Here is a 25846-nt window from a genome sequence, read left to right as displayed (position 1 = left end):
CTGAAAATGAGAACACTGGACAAGAACGGCGGCAATGACTCTCACTGGGGAACAGTACTGCCTTCTAGGTGCAATGGTACTTGTCAAGTTCCCCTGGTGACTAATGGATGGCAAAGTCTAAGGGCCATCACATGGCGACGGGAGGCTAGCAGCATTTATAAAGGCCCAGGGACACCAGCTGTCCTGAAAGTCCAGGCCAGTCCCCCAGCCAGGCACCATGCTGTTGGGCCTTCCTGTAGGTGAAAAACCTGTTTATCATCTCAGCCTACATCGAATTCATTTCAGGTTACAATGAATACGTTGGTTTCCACCCTAGAGTCCACACAGACTCTGCTCTTTCATTGTCTGTACTGCTTATAAAGAATGGCTTCTGCTCTTCTTCCCACCTTTGAAATCCAAACTTACGCATTATAAGTATGTGCAAGCACTTCCCCAGCTCGTGATTTCTAGCAAAGCTGCCCAGCCAGTATATGCCGAACTCTACTTTCCAAATTAGTTTCCTTTTCTTTCTCCTTCATATTAAGAGTTGGAGGGTTGTACTGATTTTTCTGTTTTTAAGTCAGTTGTGCAGGTAGGTTATTTTAGCTAAGGATTTCATTTCAGGATAATAAAGGGGGCATTTGTTAACAAATATTTTTATAAAAAAAGAATACTGATTCTGCTGAGACTGAGAACTACATATCTAAAGACGCCAAAGTAGCTGGATTTGGCACTTGCTAATGAGGTCAAATTACTGTCAAACATTAAGATCCAGCCCAGGCAAGACATAGAAGAGAACACAGTGCAGGATAGTGGACAACTGACGACAGTGGGTGAGGTCAGATTTCACTAATCGCAGTTGGCTCAGACGTGACAGCACAGTACCTTTACTGTGGGAAACCCACAGAACCCCGATGTAATGAGGAGATGAGCCCCACTGGGGAATGTCTGCTGCCTTTCCTACTCAGCATTCACCCGCCACCTGATGGGAAGAGCCCCCTGACTTTCCTCCCGAGGAAAGGCGTCTGTCTCCTGGAGCCTGCAGTCAGTGGGGAAAACGAGCCACCTCCTGGCTCCAGCGTGGCCTGGGACCCAGGCCTGTGCGGCTAGAATAACATCCCCCTGGAGGGAATGACAATGCACCCCAGCACTCTCTCTGGAGTTTTCGGGAAGAAGCGCTCTCCTTCTGCAGGTGTTGCCAAGCTGACAAGATTTATGCCTGGAGCTTCTGGGAGCCTCTGGTCACCCCAAGAGAAGAGCAGGCCTGACAGTGAAGCTGTGAAGCTGTGACCAAGGGACAGAGAGGGGAGACATGGAAAGACACAGGACCTGCCTGACCCCCGAGCCCCGGGATCCAGCTGGGCAGACAGCTAGCTCTTCTCCTAAACTTTTAAGTTCTACAAGCCAGTCCACTGCACTTGTCCATCAGCCGGTTTCAGGTGCATTTCTGTCACTTGTTACTAACAGTTCTCATTGTCTGCCTACACTAAGTGGCAAGATTTCAATGGACGGCTGAGGAAGTTCCAGAAAGTTCTGATTTCCAAAAAGCGACCCGAATATCAACTTAGGTCAGATGACAACCATTAGCAGATCTGAAGCTAAGGAGTGTAAGTGCTAAGAGAAGAGCCATCAAAGGGTTGAAAGAGATAACACTTCCCAGTAAGACTCGGACCAAGTGACGATGTCACTTGTCCCGTAGTCCCTTTGCTGCCACATTTGACCAGTAGTACAGAGCACCAGCTGAGTGCCAGGCACTGTGCTAGTTACAAGGGAAACGAGGGAAGCACAAAAGCGTGGTCACAGGCCTCGTGGAGCTTAGCCTAAAAGGCAAGACAACTCAGACTGTGGCTGCCACTACTGCTACTATGGACGGATCCCGGTTCCTACAGGAGGACTGCACAGAGGGACCTGACCCAGGCAAGGATCAGGCAAGAGATGATGGGCGAGGCCTTCTGGACCCATGAGTGCTCTTGATGTAGCAAGAAGCAGAAAATCCCACACAAACTGGCATAAACAGCAAAGGGGATTCACTGGCCCACTTAAGTGGAAAATCGGGCTTCAAGGGCAAGTTCATGCAGCAGCCCACTGACGTTGTAAGACACAATTCCCTCACCTCCCCACTGCATTCCACGCTGTAGCATAAGCCTCTCCCTAAGGCTTTCTCCCTCAAGTGGTGAAAAGGTCCAGCCTTTACACCCTCACAGCACACAGCCCAGAAGAAGGGAGACCCCCAGACACCCACCACCAAGGCACCGTCTCCCTCCAAAGTCCCAGCAAACCTCCAACCACGTCTCCGTGTGCCCATTTCCTGAACCAAGTCCAATCACCACACCTAGGTGGCTCAAGCCATGGTCACCTGAACCAGTCACTGTAAAAGGAAATGAAATCATCTTGACCAGATTAGATAAATCAGGCTGAAGTTTGGTGCTTGGGAGAGTTCACCCCAACCACCAACTAAGGGGAAGGAAAAAAAAAAGAAATCAAGCCAAGGCTGGTCCCCCAATGTTGGAGAAATGGAGTTGGGGGGTGACTTTTAGAAAAGTACAGTGTCCACTACAGCAGCTCTTCCTCCCCAACTCAGTCCAGAAACATGGGCTTTTTGAATCAGACAATAAAGTGAACGATAATTTTTCAAAAGACGCACTGACGAAAACCGGGCCTTATTTCTGGTATCTACCAAACCCGAGAGCAAGGTTTCATTTTGTTTTGCACAGTGGGCTTGAGATATTCCTCTGGAGCATGTTTCTTTTACCAGACAGAACTGAGCAGTGGGGACTTCATAACAGGATGATGACTTCTCCATTTCTCGGTCTCATGTACAACACTGCCATCTTGGCTTTGGGACTTTCTCAAGCAGTGTCCACTGCTCCACCAGCATGAATGGTAGATGCTTGCCACCACTTTCCTTGCCCACGGCCATGGCAGGCATTGAGAATCAATAACAGCAATGCTTCCTGCTGAACCCAGAAGAAACCCCAGAATCGCCTCTCAACCCAGAACCCCAAGCAGCCACACCCAGAGCTGGCAACAGGATGAAAGCCATTGGCCTTCCGTGTCAGAGCACGTATTATACCTGGGAAGTTGGCAATGAAAAGGCCCAGGCTCTTGCTTCCAAAGGCCGTCCCTTACCCAGGACAGGCTCAGATTTCAAGCCAGTATCTCCCATGTTTCACTTTCTCAACTCTGACCTCTTGTGATAAAAAACAAAATCAATGTCTCTAGATGGACATTGAAGAAATTTACTGTCCTTTTTCACAAAAGGCATAGTCTTCGTGTTTCTCCAATAATTTAAAAACAAAGGCCAAAATAAAAAGGCAGAGACTGAGCCTTAGGGCAGAAACTGAGATTTCAAAGCCAATGAAGTTCTCCCAGAGGGGCTGGATGGAGTGATGGGAGCAGGGCTTCTGAGGCCGGGGGTCTAGCCTTCCCTTACAATTGTGCAGAATGGTTCTATGGCACACACAGGACACTGTCACAGCAGGTCACTGCTCAGCAGCCCATCAGGGACAAATCAACAAAGGGACGCATGCTGGACAGCAGGGCTGGAAAAATACCAACAGGAGGAGCTGAAGGTCAAATGAAGGTCAGTGGCGAAAGATTCCAAGATGCTCATTGCAGGGGGAAGCTGGGATAAGAGAGGGAGCCACAAGCTCTGGCCTGGCCTCAGCATCCCTCGCCACCCATGTGCCAGGCACCAGCTAAGAAGAAAAATGCAGGGAACATGCACTGAATGTTTACGATGGGCCTGGAGCTGCGCCAATTGCTTCAGGGGCATCAGCTCATGAACCTTCCCTACGATCCTACGGGGAAGCGTAACAGACATGACTGATCTGCCCAGACAGAGCGTCCCCGGGGGACCTGGTGAAGCTGTCATCGCGACCTTCTGCTCCCTCCTGGCCACAACATGCCCAATGAATCGCCGTCCTAAATGTTACGTGTAGACATCAGGAGGGAGCGTCTCTTCCCTTTGGATCCTGCACGAGGCCTTGCCTGAGAAGGACGCTAACACAGAGGACACAGAGCCAAGAGCAGGGCAGAAAGGGCACGGGCCTCACTGGACCACATCTGAAGAACGTGACCAGTTAGTTACAGCAACACAAAATTCCCCTGTTGACCCAAGCTCATTTGGTTGGGGTTTCTACTGCCCAAAGGATATCGATATTAGTTAAGATTATTACGCCCAAGTTTACGGACCAGGACACTGAGATCTGAAGAGTCACACAGAGGCAGGCTCACCATGCTGTTTCCCTAGATAAGGATCAGACACAGCCCTTCCGAGCCAGCAATGACCACGACACACATACAGCATCCCACTGAAGGTCACCTCACGTGCGGTATGCAGGGAGCCCCACATCATCTCCTCCGTTTAATTTTCTAAACAGATGAAAAACCAGAAGCTCAGAAAGGTACAGGGAATGGCTGTGGTCACACAACTAACAACCACATGTTGTTAGTACACCAGAGTCCCTCAACAGGAGAGAAAAGTTGTGACAAAAGAGTTAGAGTAAGGCTGGTCCTGACATGTGAGACAGGAAGACTAGGCTTGAGCAGTGCTCTGTGAAAAAACCCAGCAGGTTCTCTGCAAGACGCCATCTTCACAGCCTTGGTGAATCACATGGACCCAGCTGGCTGATTGCTGAGGGAGCACAGAGAAAACACAACTTGCTCCAATCTCCTAACATCCAAACTAGGAAGCCTGGTTAATCAGGACTCAGGATTGTAACTGAGAAAAGACCAGCCACAAACTGGCTCAAGTGACAAAAGGAATTTATCGGCTCACATAACTAAAAAGTCCTGGGGAAAATTAGCTTCAGAAAAGACTGGGCCCAGGAGCTCAATGATAACATCAGGACCTGTGGGTTTCTCTCTGCTTCCACATCTCACTGTGTTGCTGCCACGTGGGGTCAGGATCTTCCCACACAGTAGCTGCCAGCACCTCCTGCCTTACGTTGTCCCCTCCCGAGAATGCTATAACCAGCTCTTGTCAGATCAGCTTGGTCACATCCCTTCTGTGACCTAATCATGGTGGCCAAGGGAGGGAAGAAGCTGACTGTCCAGGCCTGGGTGGTCTGCTCTGCCCTATGCCCACGGTGGGCAGCGGTAGGGTCATCACACCAAACCACATGGGCAGAATGGGAGTGAGGGAGAGCCCACCATGCAAGACGGGAGTAGTGTTTGCCCCAGGGGCACAGAACGCTGGTGGGCACGGTAGGCAGCCTCCAAGATGGCCCCCAACGATCCCCACCTCTTGACATTCATGTCCACGTGCAGACCCCTCCCACACTGAACTAGGGTTGATCTGTGTGACAACAGAACAGAGCGGAAGGGCTCATGTCTCACTTCTAAGATTAGGTTATAAAAGACACTGTGGAGTCCATGTTGGGTGTGTTCTCTTGCTCTTCGGTTCCTCACTCCGGGAAGCCAGCTCCTGTGCTGTGAGAGGTCCACATGGCAGGGAACTGAAGCCTCCAGCCAACAGCCACATGAGTGAGCTTGAAAGTGGCCCCACCAGCCCCACCAAGCCTTCAGATGACCATGGCTCTGGCCAACAGCTTGCCTGCAACCTGCGGAGAGACTCTGAGCCAGAACCACCCAGCTGAGCCACTACCAGATTCCTAACTCACAGAAATTGGGGAGGATCATAAAAGTTTGTTGTTTTAAGATGCCAGGTTTGGAGATAATTTGTTACATAGCAAGAGATAGTTAATACAATGAGCAGAAACAGAAAATGTCTCCTCAATAATCCAACAATCCTGTTCACCTGCTTCTCTCAAAGGTAATTCTTGCGTCATCAATGTGTGTCTTCTTCCTGTGAAAACCTGTCTCATAGCTTGACTTTTCTTAATTCACTGGGAAAAAAGTCAATCAATCAATTATTTAGAGAATGAGACTTACCCACCCTGAACTGCTACTGATTATAACGCCTCTGCCTCAGGGAGAAGCAGCTGCTTGGGGCCGCACAAGCACTGGGCTGGCTATATGACCTTGTTCTTGGCTAAGCCATGACAGCACGAAAGGAAAGCCATGAATTTTGAGCGAAAGGAAATGTGTAATAAAATGCTGAATGTGTTTGGGGATGTTACAGTTTTACAAGTAGCATCTACTCATATACTCAGAGCCAGTAAAATACTCATACACACAAACACACTCTTGGAATACTTATAGCAAAAATAATTTCACTCTTTTGAGTCTGAAATAGCCTAGCACTTAATTTTTTTCTGCACCACTGCAGTTAAAATATAACTTTTGATTAGGCAAGGTTCCTTAGTAATATAACTATTATAATAAAGAAAAATGATAATATAGTTAACATTTATTGAGCATTTATGAAGCACATTTATTGAGCCGACATATGGTCTCATTTTACCACACAACCACCCTATGAAGTAGAGAATTTTCTTTTCCTCATTTTATAACTAAGGAAACAGAGACAGAAAAATTAACTTGCTCAAGGTCATACAACAAATAAGCAGTAGAGCCATGGTCCAATGCCAGTATCCAGGCCACCAACCACTAGGCTAAACCACCTGCATTACGATACCTGCCACCTGAACACACGTGGACCTGAGAACAGGGTGGCCCCAATGCACACACATGGGCCTGGCTTCCAATCTCACTGCCCTGCCCTGCCTGGGCCCTAGAGCCCCTAAGAAACAAGTGACCAAAAGGGTCGACCAGCTAATGACTGACAGCTGCTCCTTCTGTAGCAAGAAGAGAGTTCTGACAGTTGGCAGAGGTGAACTCTGTCTGCAACATGTCAGCAGTTGACTTTTTCAAAACTTACACGTCTCGCCTCTCCATCTGATTTCTTCCTGTTTTTTCCTGAAGTGTTTGCCTACTTTACAGATGCTCCTTCTACCAGCAAATGGCAACCTTTCAGACACTTTAAACTCCGCTACCCATTGTTTAAATGAGGAGACTTCAGATTATAAAATTGCTCAGTGAAGAAACTTTTTTCTATTCCATTCATAGGCTAGAATTTTCCCAAGAATTCGCACATACTAAAAGACACTTACTGTAAAATACACTTAGAATATTGAGCTCGTGGCCAGCACCTGACGTTCTCTCACACACACTCCTCCTCATTCGGGCCCTCATGTGGATAAGGGGAGCCTCTCCATTTTACAAACGAGGAAATGCACACTTGCAGAAGTTAAGCGATTCACCCACAAACACACAATCTTCAAGCAATGGAGCAGGGACTCGAGGCTAAGCTGACTCCTAACACAACCCAAAAAAGGCAGGGAATGTAAGTCTGTCTTTCTTTGATGATTCAAAACCAGAGTCTCTTCAGACTGCAGCTTTTACGGTGAACAAACACCATGACACCCCAGAACCCTAGCCTGGCCAGGTTAAATGGTGGTCGAGTTGATAAAATGCTAAATTAGGCCCTGATTACTCTATTTATCATCGTCAACTAACTGCCTCTGATGCTCTTGCGATGTCATTTTCAAATGTAAAGAAAGAAGTTCAAATTAAAGTTAAATATGCGATCAGGATGCCCAAATTTCAATTACATCCATGTGACAATCACATACATGCCACTCACATCATGACAGCACAGGGACAATAAATGCTGCTGCTGTGAAATTACTTAACTCTGGAGTCCGTCGCACGTCCACCAGACATACATCTCTCCTGGTCTTATTTTAAAGTAGTTTTAAAGAACCACCAATAAACTGCGTAACTAAAATGGGGATAAAACTGGCACAGCTCAAATATCCCGCAGCTGGAAGTGGTTATTTTAACATGGTACATGAACTCACTGAAATGCCACATCAAGGCGTTGCGAAATGGTTCACACGAAGCTTAAGCAGAGGAGGGAGGCCGACTAAGAAACGACAGACCGTAGATGATGGTAAGGGTAGTACATAAAAATATGTTTGCATGTGAACAAATTCAGGAAAAATGCATATTTTTATGGGAGTTGGGATTTTCGGGGGTTCACTTTTCAGTTTTCTTTAATAAGATATAAACAAAGTAAAAAAGAAATAAAATAGCGCTTAAATAAAAATAGGCTCAGCCATGCTCTTAATGAGGGAAATGCAAGTGAAGACTATCCTGCCAGCCAGCCTGGAGCCCCCTGTGGGCACAGCCATGCCACCAGGGCCTCTCCAGCCGATGCAGAAAGTACACTGGCTCAGCCTCCGTGGAGGGCAAGTTGATGACCTCTAGCCAACTGAGAAAAAGCCCAGCATTTTTGACTTTGTAATTCCACTTCCAGGAATTTTTCTAACAAATACAGTCATATAGGAACAAAATGACAAATGCAGAGAATATTCCCGGTGGCATTACTGGAAGTAGCAAAAGACTAGAAACCATCTCAACGCCTGGCGTTCTGGCCAGATGAACTCTGGTGCAGTGAGACAACGACATATCATGAGCCATTCAAGATGCAGGCAGCCCCATGTACACGGATCCAGAACAATCTCCACGACATAAAGCCAGCGGTGTGGAAGACACCCCCCACCGTGCATAAGGAAGCAGAGGGGAGAGGGAGGAGGGGAGGGAAACGAGAAGAAGTCCGTGTACACGTATGTGCTTGTGTACGTGGCCAGCAGCTCTGGAATCGGTGACATGCCCACCTCTGGGGCAAACTGGGTGGCTGGGGCCGGCAGAGCTTAACCTTTTGTACCTTTTGTATTCTGAACCACGTGCATACACATTATTCACTATTGATCCAATACATTACAATTTCAAATGCATACATTTTACTTCTATTAGTCACTGTCTGCCTTTTTCTGTTTTTAATTAAGAAGTGCTGGTGAACGGCGTGCTTGGGCTCCAAGGCCTCCCGTGCCCACCTCGCGGAGCCGCTGCCCTCCTTACCTTGCCAGCGCCTGGATCTTCATGACGTGCCTCTCCTCCTGCTCAGCCACCTTCCTTTTCAAGGTGTCGACCTCCTGCCGGAGGGCAGCCGAGTGCTCCATCTCACCGTCCAGCAGGTTCCGCAGTGATCTGGAAGAGGGGAGCCCATCTACTCAGATGCTGAACCCAGACAGAGCGCATCGAGCCCAGGAAACAGCTATTGACCTAAGTCAAGTCCTAATTCCTTCGTTTCCCACAAGGCTCTGCATAAACCATAATTCAAGCCTATCTCATACAAACTGATTTAAGGAGATGCCAAACTGGGCCCAAGGGCATCAAGGTAAGGATTAGGACCGCGTCCCTCAGAGCCTGTGGGCAGCTTAAACCAAGTGAAAACAATGAGCTGAGCGAATCCCAGGCAGCCCCTTCACAGACAACCCGCTGAAAGGGGCAGCCGCTTACACGGAGACCATTTTGTCACAGCCACCCTGGAGAAGAGGTTTCACAAAGGAAAGGACGTCAGGACAGGCCCAAAGAATAATCGGAGCCACAAACATAGAATACAGGCTCAGGTTATCTGACAGCTGTCTACTTTCGTTTCCATGTCTACCCACAGAACACACTTTAACCCTATTCCTTTGCTATCTCCAGGTTAATCAAGTATATATCGTGCTTTATAGAGCTATGCAGTTTGATGTTGCATATATCATGTTTTATATTATATCTGGAGCTTGTTAACCCTCCAAAACATGTCAACTTGCATATCTGTTGTCCTTGGTCTTAAATAGCAGAGAAGACAGCAGCTCCTCCAGAAATAACCAGAAGTTCCCATCTAGAAAGGAGCCAAACATGGTTCTGCTGACCATGTACTTCACTGGACCTCAAATGGCTGTTCCTAGAAACCACTTGCTGACTTTGGTGCATCTACCTCCCAAATCTAGAGGACACTTGCAATGTGACATCAGAAGATAAGCAAGTGTCTGATCTCCCCACCCCCACGGTTCACCAAACTCTCCACGACCTGTACTCCTTGAGAGTTCTGAGAAAACTCCCCTCTCGGGGCCTGGGACACCCCAACGCAGGCATGGTATGATTTCCTTCTTTCTCTGGGAAGGAGCAGACATGAACAGACAATGACTATTGTTCCTTACGAGGTAAAACAAAACCTATGGCTTCTTCCAAAATAACAGCTCCAGCGAGAGCAAGGAAAAGCAATCCTGCAGTGCCGACAAGCACTTTGTTGAAAGTTTCACTTGGAAAATTGTGCTTTCTACAGATCCTTGTTTTAGAAATCATGTTTGTTTGCTTGTATGTTTCCAGAAAGGAGGAGAGAGAAGCTAGTCAAGCGGGGCCCCAAATAAGGTCTAAAAAGGAGGATCAGGACCTGGAGAGTCTGCAGAGGCAATAGAAGGAAAAAAGTATTTCTGGGGGGACTTCTGGGGTTGCCTGGGGCTTGGAGTGGTAACTGGGAATGACTGAAAATGTTCCAAGGAATCTTACTGGGGTGATGGAATTGTCCTGAAACATGTTTGATTATGGTGATGGTCAAAGAGTTTAGTAAATTTACTTAAAATTGTTGAATGCTGCACACAAAATGGGTGAATCACATGGTATGTAAATTACATCTCAATACAATTGTTTTTTCTTTTAAATAAATAAAACAAGACCAAAAAAAATAAAAATAAAAATAAAAAAATAAAAAGGAGGATCAGGGTTACATGTCACCATGATTGCTTAATTCCTGCTCTGAGTAAAAGAATAAGAGGGCAACGTGAACACACACTGACACATGCACACACACGTATGTACACCCACGTGCACACGAACCACCCCTCACCCCCACAGAGGCATCCTAATCACGCTTGCAGAAGCTTAGCAGGTAACTACAGGCATATCCCTCCACTGACCACCCTGCAGCCAAGACGAGGTCCTGGCAGCCAGGCAGCTCCCATGCAGGCAGCCAGCTGGTAGCGACACAGCTGATACCAGCCTGGTATCGAGCATCAGTTTCCACAGGGAATAAAACACAAAACCTTTTGCCCTCTCCATGTCTGCAATGGAGCTTTAAAGGAAGTCAAAAAATTCAAATACCATCTTGCCCCTTGTATCCCATATTTGAGAAAACTTTAAAACAAGTATTCATGTGCCTGGACATGGTCCATAGGCCTTAAATTAAAGGTTACTCAAAAGACTGCTTTACCGGGTCAGAGGGTGACAGCTAAACAGTGTGGGGTTTCCTTTTACGTGAAGAAAATGTTCTCAACTTGTGGTGATGACTACTGCACACAGATGGGAATATATTAAACACCACTGAATTGTGTGCTATGTGAATTGTATCTCAATAAAGGTCATTTCAAAAAAAAAAAGTTTAAAAAAGACTGCTTTACCACATTTTTAGTTTTCTCTGAGGTGGTGCCATAACTGTCAGGTTTTCATTCCTTGTTAATAGTCAGTTTACAACATATACACTAAAGCGGTACTTCCCAGACGAAAAATAAGAAACCACTGTTCACAATTTTGCCCATAAAGCAAAATGTCCTTCCTGTGTGATATTCGCTCTGTGCCCGAGGGAGAAGGTGGGAAGCCGAGACTGCGCCCAGAGCCTGCAGCCTGGAGCTGACCTACCTGTTCTCCTCCTCCAGCTCCTCCTTCCTGTTCATCATGGCCACGATCGCTTGTCGCAGCTCATCTGAGGGAAGAAAGCAAAGTCACATGAATCGCAGGTCTCACCTGGGACACCGTCCTCTCACCAATCTCCGTTCCGCACTATTCAGAATGACTTGTCTACACAAGTTCCCTTTTCCTTTCAGAAATAATTCCTGTACGGCCTGTGTTATCTGGTGGACTCAGCTGATCACTCTTCTTAGTCACACAAAACAGAAGGACAGGGCAGGACGAGCCAAAACGTGGAGGTGCTTCCTTGGCAAATGCACTCAGCTGCTCTGGAAAGAACAGGTTTGTGATTTCTAAGTGCTTCTCCAAGTCTCTGCTCCTGGACAACATCTGGTTTAAACAGTGATCAATTCCCAGTGTAGCTGTTTCTCGACCGGTCAGACAGAAGCACATCAAGTGACATTTGGGCCCATACTGACATAGAAATGCCTCCCCAAGTTTACTAAGACATCCGGTTTTCCCACACAGACTTCCATAGTTAGTACACAGGCGACACTCTAAAGGGGGGTATCCCCTCTCCAATACACAGTCCATAATCACCTACAGGGGCTACTCTTCTGCGTATCGATTCTGTAGGGAAGCATTCATCGACAGGAAACCACAGCTTTAAAGTAAATAACCACTCAGGTTTCCTACCGACATCAAACAGCTGCTGTCACCCTCCCTCCACATACTAAAGACACCATTTACTGTTATCCCTCAGATCTCAAGACCAGGAACTTGGAATTTCTCCTGGAGAGCCAGTTGTTTGGGGTTGTGTTTCCTTCCCCTGCCCACCCCCCACGAAACCTATGAAGTATATTTCCCTCTTGGGATGATTGCTAGGAAGCTCACAGCCAAAATTACGCACCTGGTGATTTCTGTGGCCATGGGGCAACCCTGACATGCCCCAGCCCTCCCTCTGATCTTCTTCACCAACCTGTATCTCCACCTGTGCCAACTTACCTCTAACTGGCCTCACTTTATTGTTTTTTAAATCTGTTTTAATATGCTGCTTCAAATCCTCTTTTGGAAAGAGGTCTGGTTCGTTGGCTTCTTCCTTTTAGCAAAAATTTGAACACTTACATTTGTCAAGCTCTGTTCAAAGACCTTGCTGGCATCATCTCACTTAACCCTTTATACACACCTAAGAAATGCATGTCACTGTCCCATTCTATTGGGGTCTAAATAAACTGCAAAGAAGGAAAGCAGAAGTAAATGGGGGAGGAAGGAGACACAGATAAATAGGTGGGTGTTGCCCCCTCATACTCAGATGCTCAGGACAAAGAGGCCTGCCAAAGACCCTGAGGGAGAAATGGGGTGACGGAACCAATGCTGCGCTCAGATGGCAAGGGTGGAGACAAACGCCCACAGCCCAGGTGTCCTGGGGAAGAAACAAATTATGGGGGCTCCTCCCAGCCTCCAGGTCGGGCACTAGAAGCCTGTGTTCAGATGAGGAGTGACAAACAACAGACCCTCCCCTGCCTTGTCGAAGCCACAGCAGCCACATGGGCAGGTGAGGAGGACACACCTAAGAGGTCTTCACCTGGCTTCCCCATTGTACTTTCGAAGGTGTGAAACCTGTGGAGAAAAGGGGCCTTCCAAGGTGCCTGTGAGGGGGAATGTGTCCCAGGTATCCCCCTCCTGATGTCACCAAGGCGTCACTAAGAAAGACTCAAAAATCACCGAGTCGACCCATATTCACTGAGCAGCTACAAGGTACAGACACTGCTCTTGGCACCGTGGGTGAAGAATGAACAAAACAGACCAAAGCCCCACCTGCTCAGCTGCCTCCTCTCTAGCAGGGGAGACGCTCAAACAAACAAGCATGTAACACTCAGGGTGATGGGCGTGGCAGGAGGAAAACCAATGCGAGGTGAGGTGAGAGACTGACGGTGGGCAGTGATGCCATTTCACCGGGAAGGCCTCTCTGAGGAGATGCATGTGAGCAGCGCCTGGTGAAGACAGGGTGCCCGCCATGCTTCTACATGGAGGAAAACACACAGCAAAAGGCACATGCAAAGGCCCTGAGGCAGGTGTGAGCTGGCTCACAAGAGGAAGGCAGAGTGACCTGAAGAAGGCGGCCTGGCACGCAGCGAGGGCGGAATCCAGCAGCCACCAACCTTCCCGAGTCAGGGCGCATGGCGGGGAGCAAGGCATGTGGCCCTGCCCTTGGGGAGCTTCGAATTTCAAGGACCTGATGACGGTTCTAGCAGCCACCAGTTAAGTGCTTCATGTACATTGCCTCCGTGGTGCTGCAGGTCAGCTCTGTGGGAAGCTATCTTCAAGTCCATTTTACAGGCATGCAAACAGACTCAACGAAATTAAATGTAAAGACAGAGCTGGAATTTCAATCTGAATCTAACTCCAACCTGCGTTCAACCCCGGGAAACAATGATAACTGCTGCCACTTGCACGCAGGGACAGAAGAACTATGATCAATCCATTTTACATGTGAACCGACCTGGGGAGGTTCTTAGGTAAGTCGCACAACCACACGCCTTTAAATGGTGGAGCCAGGATCGAAACCCAGGCTCCAAGCTGACGCTGCCGTAAAGACACACAGCACTGACCAAGGTAGGAGAAGAACGATGTCGTGTGTGCGCGCGCACTACGTCCAGAACCAAAGCTGCTGAACACAATGGGTCCAGGTACCGAGGCCATGACCCAGGGACACCGGGGGGCTCGGTTCCTGGCACATGTTGTAAGAACAGAGCCACACATTATCCTCTCAACTTTTCTCAGGGTTTGAAAATTTTCATAATAGAAAACAGGGGCAGAAAAAGCACTTCTAAGAAAAGATGCTGAGAAAGATGAGAAAGATGGGGGCGAGCGCAGGACTGAGAAGGGCAGGAAAGAAGGTTAGGCCCACAGCAGAGTTAACCAGCCCGGAGACACAGAAAGGGGCTGAGCTGTCGCTCGAAGCCCCTGGGAGAAGGGAGCTGGTACGTGACACAGAACATGCCACAACAGAGCGGGCTGCCTGCCTGGGCCACACTCCGCCTGGAGTTACCATGACCCAGAGCTCACGCATTCGTTCATTCTTCAGTAAACATCTACTGAGCACCTCTGGGTTCAAGGCAGCTTCCCAATGAGAGAGCAGAGCGCCCAACGTCCCAAAGGGCGGAGAATGTCTTAATGGAGAATAAATAACAGACGTTCCCAGACACCCGCGTTGAGGCAAAGTCTGCATGACTTTGCATTTTGAACTTGACCAGCTCACTAAGGTTCTGGCTCTTAGCTGCTCTCTCAGCCTCTCTGAGCTTTTCTCGGCAGCACAAGGGGGGAGCAGCACCCACTTTCCCACCTCCCTGCAGTGCTGTAAGGTTCCCAGGAGAGATGAGACGGGACCTTGCTATGTCGAGGCGCTACCTCTCGTGGCTTCAGCAGGAAGCATTAACGGTTAGAACCCATCCCAATGCTAATGTACAAAAGACTTTAACTGAAAACACTGATCAATCTGTAAAAAAACAAAAATAAAGAAATGACGGTAACTGAGTCCCATGACAAAGTCAGGCTCCCACATTATTGAAGACAGGCAGATACGATCTCACTGGCTGTCATCTTCCAGAAACGCGGAGCAGGTGGCGAGCATGTGCACTGCGGACACACACGGGGGAAGACACACCTGTACTCAGAGGCCTGTTGGAATTTTGAATTTTCTGACGTGGCCTTCTTTCCCACAAGGGTTCTCAAACGGCCCAAACTGCATGTGGGAGCAAAGGAACACCATATTCGCAATTGCAGTATGATGCTGGAAGAGGTGAAATCTCTTCTTTTTTTAAGATAGATATTTTGTGGAGCAGTTTTAGGTTCCCAGCGAAGTTGGGAGGTAAGCACACAGGTTTCCCAAACACACACAGACAGCCCCACACATGCGCAGCCGCCCCCATTGTCAACATCCGCCTCCGGAGTGGGACATGTGTTACAAGTGATGAACCCACACTGGCGCGTAACACCCAAAGGTAGTAACACCAGGGCTCTCTCTTGGTTCTGTACATTCTGTGGGTTTGGACACACGTTTAATGACATCTACCCGCCATTACAGCATCACACAGACTAGTTTCAGAGCCATGCAAATCCTCTGTGCTCTGCCTGCTCATCCCTTCCTCCCCCAAGCTCTGGTGAAACTGCCTTTTAATCAAAGAAACGACTCGCCAGGCTTCTGCTCAGAGGCAGCAGCACACCACTTGCACGTCTGACCTGCACAAGCGAACCGCTCACACTGGATCTGAGCAGGACGACAGCTCCGCAGAGCACACGGCACAGGCACGCCCAACGCTGGTGCCTGCACTGCACGGGACAGAAGCGTGCACTCAACAGGCACTCAGTCCCTTGGCTCTGCCCAGCCTCCCCTGGAGGGAGCAGCCACTACTGCGGAAGTGATCCTTCTGCTGAGACAGCTGTGTCACACCCTCTCCTGCCGTCACCGGGCCTTACCTACCCCTCTACCTGACCTCAGATGCACTCAGCCTCTGCCCAAGGCCTTCCCCAGGGACTCTCCCGAGTGACTGACGGTCCTATTTTGTCCCACCCACAACTGTGAGAGCCTCTCCCTGAGGAAAATGCAAACCCAACAGTTTGGTTTTTATCGTGGTAAGAACACTCAACATGAGATCTCCCCTCTTAGATTTTGAATGGCTATAAATAGGCACAAAGTTACACGGCAGAGCTCTCAAACTTCCTCATCCTGCTTAACTGGGACTGCACTCACTGAACAGCGTCTCCCCGCAACCACCGTTCTACTCTCTGCCTCGCGGAGTCTATTTTTGATTCCTCATATAAGTGCAATCATGCAGGACTTGTCCTTCTGTGTCTGGCTTATTTCACTCAGCATAATGTCCTCCAGGTTCATCCATGTTGTCACATATGGCAGGACTTCCTTCTTTTTTAAGGCTGAATAATATTCTGACATACTTATTGCACGGATTTCCCGGTCAGAACCCGTCTTTCCTCGTGTTCTCCTCCCCCGCTACTCCCAATCTGATGAAATTCATCGGGAAGCCTCCCGTGACTCCCCTACCCCTCAGGCAACTTGCAGACTGTGTAATAATTAAACGCCTCTGTCTCCCGCGGTTAGCACACAACTCCTGATACTGGCATCTGAGGAAAAAACCCATCACAGAAAGAAGGCTGTCAGATGGTCCCTCCTGCCGCCCCCACACTGCCATCCCCAACATTCATGGTAATGGTAGAAAAGAAAATGGCGCAAGAGCTGGTATCCCCACCTCACCCCCCAAAAAAACACTTTCAACAGGCTTTCACTTTAAACACATTCACTTTCCTGACTTCTCTTGGGCAGTAAAGCCAGTAGGTAAACGTTTAGGTTAAGTTCCATATATCACATAAATATTATATTTCTCCGAGCACCAGTGACACACACTGGCAGAGGCGCTGCCTAACTTGTCATTTTCTCTCCGCTCCCCAACACCACGCATGCCATCATTTGTTTAGTCTATCACTGTGATTTCCTTCCTCGTTATCACCTGCCACTGCACACATCACAGTGACAAGAGCAGAGTTTCGGCACTGCAGCCTCTGCAGAGCCTGGCTGAGCCGGGCCTCCCGCACACCTCGGGCCCACAGGCAAAGGACCATCCATCTCAAAATCGGTCCCTGGCTTGGCTTCAGAGAACCCAACAGCCCATCTGGTCAAGTGCACAGAAGCATGTTAACTGGAACCGTAAGCAATCAATCCGGGATAAAGAGCAGGACTGCAAGTCACTGGAAAAGATATATCGCCCGTAAATGCGGCCAGGGAAAGGAACCGTTTGGGGAGCAAGAAACAGGACTTAAAGCTCTGCTTCTGCTATGTATTGAAATCTATTTCCGACAGAATAATTTAAATATGTGAACTGCAGCAATAAAAGCTCTATAATATGTGAACAAACATTTACGGCATCTTGTAGCAGCAGAAGCCTTTCTTAACATGAGAGCAGGAACAACTCCGCTAAGGAAATGATCGATCGTTCTGATTTTTTGTTTTTTTTTTTTACGTGCGCACGTCAAGGGCCAATCTGACAAACCTGCCAGCAGGGCAGCAAACAGGCAGCGTAGAAAGAAGGGGTTTTCTAATCAAATCCCAGACCCCCATGTGTCACCAACCCATGAGACACTGGGCAAATGACTCCCTCTTTGCCTCCCAGTTTCCTGGGCTGTAAAAGTGGTGCTAATATCGCCGACCTCACGGGACAGGGCAGGGGTTGGCACAGCTTTACGGGATCACAGCACACTCACTGGGTCTCATATTGTCAGGGCTGCTTTCACGCTCCGGTGGCAGGGCTGGGCTGTTGTGACAAAGACCGAGGGGCCTGCATGGCCTGAAATATTTACCACCTGGTCCTTTACAGGAAAGGTGTGCTGACTTCTGTCCAAAGGGTCGCCGACCCGTCTTAGGAGAACATCCAGAAGCTCTTCCCTCTCCGCCCCTCCCCCACTGTGTCCAGCTCAGGGCTGGAGGTGGCTCGCTGTGGTGAGGCATGTGGCCTGCCAGACACGGGTGCCACTGGTGGGGCCGCTGGCTCGACACCAACAAGAGACTGTAGACCAGGCTTTAATAGATATGAAAAGGCAGTCGAGCAGCTGCTGCCGCAGACACTGCATCCCTCCCCACCTCTGCAGAGACCCCCTCGGCTTTGCATCTGGTCCCTCCTGCCCTGGATCTTCTTCCTCCAGCCTCAATGGTTCCCCAGGGGCGGCTGCATCCAGAGCCCGGCCTGCACCACCACCTCCACCATGCCGAGGCCCGAGGCTCCAGGCCAGTTACACCACGGCCTGCCCCTCGGCTCCCACTTTCTCTCCCACCACATCACACCACTCCCCTTCTCGTGGGCCTTCGCACAGGCTGCACCCTGGGCCTGGATGGCCTGGCTGTCTCCTGAGTTTCAGCTCAGGATCATCTCTTCTGTGATGCCTTCACCCACCTGCTGTGGCAGACCTGTCCCATTTTATTTATGTCCCTCCTCTGTCCCTAGAAACCCCCAGTTCCCACCCACACCATGCTGCAGCCAGTGGGACCTGGGGGGCTGGCTGAGTCAAACTGAGCCAATCACACAGAATCTTCCAGAAGCAGAAGATGGGCCAAGTCTCTGTCTAGAGATGGAGGATGGGAACACTGCGTCTCACCCAGCAGCAGACAGTGCTAAGTCGCTCCAACAAGATCCACCTGCTGAAAGCTGAGCCACGGACAGTTTACAGGGGCTCTTTTGTCACCAGACGCAGAGGCCTGGCCGGGGACAAAGGAGATACAGGCACAGGGCAGAAACCCATCAAAGAGAGGAGCCAGGAAAATCCCTCCGGGCAAGCCCACGCAGCGCAGAGAAAACGCCGAGCTCAGCAAAGCGGCTGCCACCTTCAATGTCACAGGCGCCACACAGCCCTGCGGCCTGACGCTGTGGAGACGCCATAGAGGAGCCCACACTCTGAAAAGAACCCCTATCAACTCGGTTAACTAAGCATTGGCTGACTTGGTCTCCTGTGTGCGAATGTAGCCAAGACAGCTCTCTCAGGGCGACATCAGAGACCACGTGGCCACGGGGATGAGCAGGCGCGATGGAGGGACGGCCCCCCAGGTTTCCACAGGACCCCACCCAGCACCAGACCCCGGGAGCCCACGACACTCTCTGCCCTTGTATTCTAAACCTCAGTGGGTCCCGTGTCCTCACGGCCAAAAAAGCCCCGGAGAGTTCACCGGATCCCTCTTTCCCTAAGGCCCCTGCCTGCCATGTTTACACCTCCGTGAAAGCTGGGATCTGTCCCGGGCCGGGATTGTTCGTCTGCAGATCTGGCCACCAACGCCCCAGCCCCAAGCCTATGAGTGCCTTGAGAACAGGGGTCCCAGGGCCCCGCACAGCCCCTGGCCGTGGTACCCACAGGAGACTCTAGAAAACGAGGCAACGGCCAGATGAACAAGTGAGTTAATAGCCGAGGAACTGACTGAGGCCCACTGAGAAGCTGTGCCCCTCGTCTCTGAGCACTGAGCACGGGCTGCGCCGGACATAAATGTCGACTGCTTTTAATAGTAAGTTCAAGGCCTCCAGAGAAGGCTAACCATCGGGTTCACAGCTGTAATTTCCTGCCCCTGTGACAAGGATTCAGGCTCAAATTGAGCTTTTTCCAACATGTGCCTCAGATGGATACACATGAAAGGGAGGGGACAAATTCTGTGCATCACTTCCATGACCTGAAACTGGACGAGCCTACAAAACCATTCCCCGCCCTCCTCGGCACTGACCACTTGAATCCCCTCCCCGATGTCAAACAGATCAGCAGAGCAGGGACCAACCCCCACCCCCAGGGACTCAAACAGAAACACAGGCACACCTTCCAGATAACTGTCCCACTCGGCAATGATGACGGGTGTCAAAGGTTCCTCCATAAAGTGCTGCCACAGGGAGGTGCAGGGAGAGCGGAGGGCCCTCCCCCCTTCAGACACTAAAGGCTCTCCAAAGGGAAACTATCTTGAGATAAATTGATCTTTAACTCCTTTTGCCAAAGTAAATGGGAGGAGACTCGATGAGTATGACAACCATATCCGTACATCTGAGCTCGCCTGCACACACAGTCCCCGTCATTTATTAATATAGATCTGTGTGATCATTCTTTGACTTTATATAGCATCTTTTTCCAAAAACCTCAAAAGAGCCTTTACAAATACTCCCTTGTGGCCCATAAAGAGAGAGCTCACGAGGGCACATGCACAGAAATAAAAAATGTTCTTCTGTGAATATAAACTTAACCCAGACCGTCATTTTTCAAACAACATACTGGTTTTTTTTGCAATCTTTTTCTGCCTACCCACTCCCTTTCCTTTTAAACCTCTAAGAGAAAGGATCTACTCTATTGAGCTCCAAACATAACTTTTACAATCCATGTCAGGCTGTTCTAGCTTTTTGTTCTGTTTCTCCTGCCTCCTCACCTTTCCCCTGCCCACCTAGAGTTTCTACTTTGCAATTTGTTATGATGAAAAAAAAATGCTCCAAAATATGTTCCCAGTGCTGGGGTGGCCAGTGGCCCTCACACATTGTCTTTTGTATACCCAGCAAGGCAGAAGGCACTGTTAAGTACACAATCTCATTTTATCCTCACAATATCCCCGAGAAGCAAGGGTTACTGCACCTATTATATGAATGGGGAACCAGAGGCCCAGAGAAGGGAAGTGACTGACTGCCCCTGCCACACAGCTGGGAGGTGGCAGGGCAAGGACGCACACTGGTCAGCTGCTCTCAGAAGCCTGTCCTGAACCTGTACTGGCAGCACCAGGCCACCTGTCCCCTCCCACAAAGCACATGCCCTCACGACCCTCCCCAGTTCCCAATGGCCTCCAGCAACTCCCCCAAACTTTCTCTGTACTCCTGGAAAATCAGCAATCTGATTAAATCTGTACCCCCCACACACACTCCACCCCTCAGCTTTAAAACTATTGTTACTACCATGTTTCCCTGAAAACAAGACCTCGCTGGACCATCAGCTCTAATGCGTCTTTTAGAGCAAAAATTAATATAAGACCCAGTCTTATTTTACTATAATATAAGACTGGGTCTTCTATAATATGATAATATAATGTAATATAATATAATACCAGGTAAAATATAATATAAGACTGGGTCTTATATTAATTTTTGCTCCAAAAGACGCATTAGGGCTGATTGTCCAGCTAGGTCTTATTTTCAGGGAAACACGGTATATAATCTGGAAAGGAGAAGAAAAGGATTGAGGAACTCCTGGGAACAAACTGAGAAGTAAAAGAAAATCACAAGTGACAGAAGAAAAACATCTGTAATATCTTAACAAAGTTCTAGATCCTCACTAACTTTTCCATGCGTGTAATTTGGGGTCCTCCTGCTCACTCGTCTGTGTTCTCTCTCTGTCTCTGTCTCTCTCTCTCTGTCTCTCTCTCTCTCACACACACACACAGTCACACACACTCACACACACACAGTGTTTGTTTAAAGTGACCTCTAGTGTGAACTTTAAGGCAGGTGTCTCAAAAGCAAATGCGGACAGGGTCACACAGGCAATGACAGTGGACGCAATGAAGTCCTCAGAGGGACGTGTGATGGTGGGAAGAGGGTCCGGGTCCCTTCTGCTGAGCCCACCCAGGCGGCCCCCAGGTCTCATTTGTCAAGAGAATCTGTTTTTATACAAACCAATTTTAAGGTTCTTACCAGGCAGGCCTAACCTACCCTGGCAATGAGCCATCTACCTTGGGACCCACCCCGGCCCACCAGTCAGCTTGAACATGTGAAGATAAATAGCACACATGTGCACAGCCACTTTTTTTAATCAGGTTTCTGTCCCACAACAGAGAATGTCAAAAGTATAGAGTTGGAAGGAGGCTGAGGAGGTGTCTGATGGAAGCAGAGCCTCCAGGAGACAGACGGTGGTGACTGGACAGCTCAGGGCAGGTCCCCAGGAACCTCCAAGTGATTAACTCAGGGACCAAAAAGGGCCCAGGCACCCCTGCCCTGCCCCAGAAAGGCCCAGAAAAGACAGTACCTGGGTACTCATGAAACTGTCAGACTACTACAAGTAACTCGGGGCGGGAGGTCTCTTAATTCCAGACATTTCCACATATTTCATATCTAGGAGGCAAGTAGTAGTCTCTACATTTAATCTCTAAAGTTAAAAGAAACAAAAGGCATCAGCACATCATTTAGTTTCAAAGAGGTATCTGCCAGAAGAACTGAAATGAGAACGTTTCGAAGGTTGATTCAAGGAGAAGAAATAGAACTGAGTGACTTATCTGGCCAGTAAGAAGAGGGAAGGGGTTGGGAGAGGGGTACAGTTGTGTTTTTTAAAATAATGTATTGAGGTAAAATTCACACAACATAAAATTAACCGTTTTAAAGGGGACAATTCAGTGGCATTTCATACATTCAAAATGTTGTGCGACCACCATCTCCACCTGGTTCCAAAAAAGTTCCTGACACTACTCCACAGTAAAAACCCTTACCCACGAAGCAGTTTCTCCCACATTTCCCCCTCCTCCTGGCCAGAAACCACTAATACGCTTTCTGGCTCTATGCAATTTCCTTTTCCAGATGTCTTTGTGGAAATTTCCTCAATTGATTGCAACATGCAGCCAAGGTTGGGAAGCATGGATGTAGGCGATCCCAAGCCAAAGATGACTCAGCACAGCAGCAGTGGCAGCAGCTAACATAAACTCCTACCATGGGACAGGCACTGTCCAAAGAACTTTACAGACATTACCTCAATCCATCCTCCCAACAATCCCCAGGGTACATGCTGTCACTGTTCCTATTTTACAGATAAGCAAACTGAGGCTCAGAGAGGTTAAATAATCTTCCCAAGGTCACACAGCTAGGAAGCAAGGTCTTCACCACCAGACTACACAGCCAATGGGGGAGGCCTCTGTCCTTGGTCCTGAACAACAACAATGGTTTTTCTGGGGAAGTTTGCGGGTGTTTTCCCTCTTGGGGGAAAGATGGCTCATACGTGCATCCCCCCCCTCAGACAAGCCTTATTCGCTGTTCCAGCCTGATCACAGATGTGCCCAGGAGGAGCAGAGTCCACGTCAGCACTCGGCATTAAAGGGGACATAGCACCCCAGAGGAGGTATGGGGTTTTCAGTGTGTCTGGTGAGCCTGCCAAAAGGGAAGGCGGATGAAGAGCAAAGAGACAGGGCCTCGGGTTCTAGCTGCCCCTCTACACATGACAATATTTCAGCTACCGAGAACCTGAAGGACAGTCTGGACTTGACTGTATGAAAAGAACCATGAGTGCAACTCTGCGTAAATTGTCTCATTAAACCCTCCAAACCACCCCATGAAACAAGTGCTAGAATTCAACCCATTTTATAGATAAAGGAAACTGAGACACAGAGATCAGAACACAGGCCATTTGACACTGGGACCCACAACTATAGTTACCATGTGATACTGTCTCCCCAACCCCACAGTGGGATCTCAGAAACAGACCAGGGTTCCATGCTGGCTCTGTATTTTACCCCAAAAATCACTGTGCTCAAGATGTTCATTGAAAGAAAGAGCCTCAACAGGTTCCAGGCAGAGTCAGCTTGGCCACTGGCTGTGGACACATTCTCACTCAGCTCGTAGCATCTCTACTAATAGAGCCGCCAGGAGACCCAGAGACCATCCAATCCCGGGAATCCAGTGCTACCTAAATGCAATTGTGCCCCCGGATGCTGAAGGGATGACAGCAATAACATTCCCTTATTTTACTGAAGCGGGTTCCTGTCACCTGCAACCAAATGAGTGATATCTCCTGGCCTGCGACTTGGAACCTACACTGAGTTGGCAGCAGAGCCAGGGTGGTCAGTGAGCGGGGATAGACACAGGATGAGAAGAGGGTATTATAAGCAAAGACGTGCGATGTGGGGACAGGTAACAAACAACTCCGAGCCCGTGGCTTGCTCAGCCACTAGCTGGCAAGGTGCTCTCGGCATTTCACACCCACTTTGGGTCTCCGATGTTCAGTCTGTAAGACAGAAGGTTAGACCAGCTGGTCCTGCAGCCCCTTCTAGCTCTGAGAGATGCTGTGATTCATCAGAGGAGCAGACGAGCCTTTCCAGTTTCTGGCTCCCGCAGCAAATGTGGCATGGAAGGCGTCCCCGTCATCTGCTCCTGTCCACTGGCTGGACAACCAGCAGAAATGTGACCATGACCTGTCGAAAGCCCCGGCTCTGCCATGGCCTCGAGGGTGTGACACCAACATCTGCTGCAAGTGGCTTCCTGCACAGCGGGGTAGTGGGGTTAACGGATGGCAGGGAGGATTAATTGCATGTGAAATGCCCATAAATAATGAGGATGTCAGCTGCACAGCTTCCTTCCAACCTCAGGCTGTGGTATCATACATACGGGCAAATCTCAAAACAGACCCACACACATAATCTGCAATTAATTAGACGCACACAGCCACTGAGAGGGCACAGGCAGATTTCACACCAGAATGACTGGCACCGACGCTAGGCTGCCCTGCTCTGCACCTCAATGCCATGATGTCTGTGCCACAGAACACGAGCTCCACACACCAAGATGGACTGGCTTCCAGTCACAGCTCTGCTACTGACCTCCTGTGCAGCCATGTGTGTGTCACACACCCTCTCTGGTTCTCAGGTCCCCCACCTCTGAAATGGGCGTGATGGCACCTGCCACCCACCTACAAGGTTATGGAGGTGGATCAAGGAGAGAGGGCACGAGGTGCTCTGTAAGTGAAGGATGCCACGTTTGTGCCTGGCTAAGCAGTCACTCTCCAGTCACCCGTCAGTCACGGACAGCAGGGTAGGGAAGCAGAATGATGCTCCCAAGTTTACCGCCGAGGCAAGTGAGGCCCAAGCAGGCAGAGTGACAATCAGGAGCCACCCAGCACACACGAGGCCAGGAAACAATGGGGATCGCTTGGCTCTCCGGACACCGAGCTCACCACGCTGTCTGTGAGCATCGAGTTTCCCATCGCCACTGCCAAATGGCACGGGGACCCCCTCCAGGTCACCGATGACGAGAGCAGGGGCAATCGCTAACCTCAGGCGGAATACCGGGGGTTCCCTTCACCTGGCAGGAAGGAGATGCCCGGGGCGGGTAAGGCAGCCGCCTGTGCTAACAACAGCATGGGCAGGACTAGCCATACTGGAGAACGGACGTAACGGCGAGCTGAGCAGCCAGGGGCCTTCAGCATTCATGGATTTTACACTGCACTCCTAGTTCACCTTTAAAACCCAGGTCAGACATCCTCTCCCGCAGGAAGCCTTCTGGAAACTGTAAGATGTAGCCAATACTTCTCCCTGCTGGAGCGGCCTAAAGACCTTAGCTTTAGCTTGTACAACCTCTCCCGTTAGTTGGGGAGTTCTGTGCAGGCAGCATTCAGCCCATCCCCTCTGGGTTTCCCTCCCATGACTGGCCAAGCACAGCTCCTGCCAGCAGGGCAGGTGCATGGACAGGACTAACCAGACCTGGTCAGGTCTTCAGCAGCCCAGGGGCCAGCAAACGCCAAGCTCTCTTGTTTCCCCCTTGAAAATGGATATAGTATTTGGAACAGAGCAACCATCTTGCAAACGTGAGACAACAGGCGTTAGAATAACAGCCAACAACTACCGCAGCTAGAGCAGAAAGAACCTGGACCCTTGGCGGCACTGAGCTGCTGAACCACATACCAGCAACGCCTACCTCCGGGCTTCCTGTCAGGTGAGAAACAGGCATACCCCAGTCACATCGCGAGCTCAGCTCCAGGCCACCACCACGAGCTAACGGAGCAAGTACCACAATAAAGCAAGTCATAACTGTTTTGCTGGAGGGGCTGACCTTCAATTTGTAAAATAAACAGTACTATCTGTGAAGCACAACAAAGCGAGGTCTGCCTTTATAAACACTCGGTCAGTCCCTATTAATGGGGTTTCTGATTAGTCGCAGCTGAAAGCATTCCTACCTGA

The 25846-nt window shown here is 49.4% G+C and overlaps 1 protein-coding gene across 1 annotated transcript in view; it reads right to left on the bottom strand.

Moving 5' to 3' along the window:
• Window positions 1–25846, bottom strand: part of SNX29 (sorting nexin 29) — a 457786-nt gene that overhangs the window by 344701 nt on the left and 87239 nt on the right. The window contains exons 12-13 of the mRNA XM_033101149.1: window positions 11413–11476; window positions 8809–8937 (exon numbers count right to left, since the gene is read on the bottom strand). Coding sequence (XP_032957040.1) covers window positions 8809–8937; window positions 11413–11476 — 193 coding nt within the window. The remainder of the gene's footprint in view (window positions 1–8808; window positions 8938–11412; window positions 11477–25846) is intronic.

Source organism: Rhinolophus ferrumequinum (genome assembly GCF_004115265.2).
Source record: "Rhinolophus ferrumequinum isolate MPI-CBG mRhiFer1 chromosome 15 unlocalized genomic scaffold, mRhiFer1_v1.p scaffold_54_arrow_ctg1_1, whole genome shotgun sequence".
Taxonomy (NCBI): Eukaryota; Metazoa; Chordata; class Mammalia; order Chiroptera; family Rhinolophidae; genus Rhinolophus; species Rhinolophus ferrumequinum.
The sequence above is the reverse complement of the archived record's forward strand: the minus strand, read 5'-3'. Positions and strand labels throughout refer to the sequence as shown.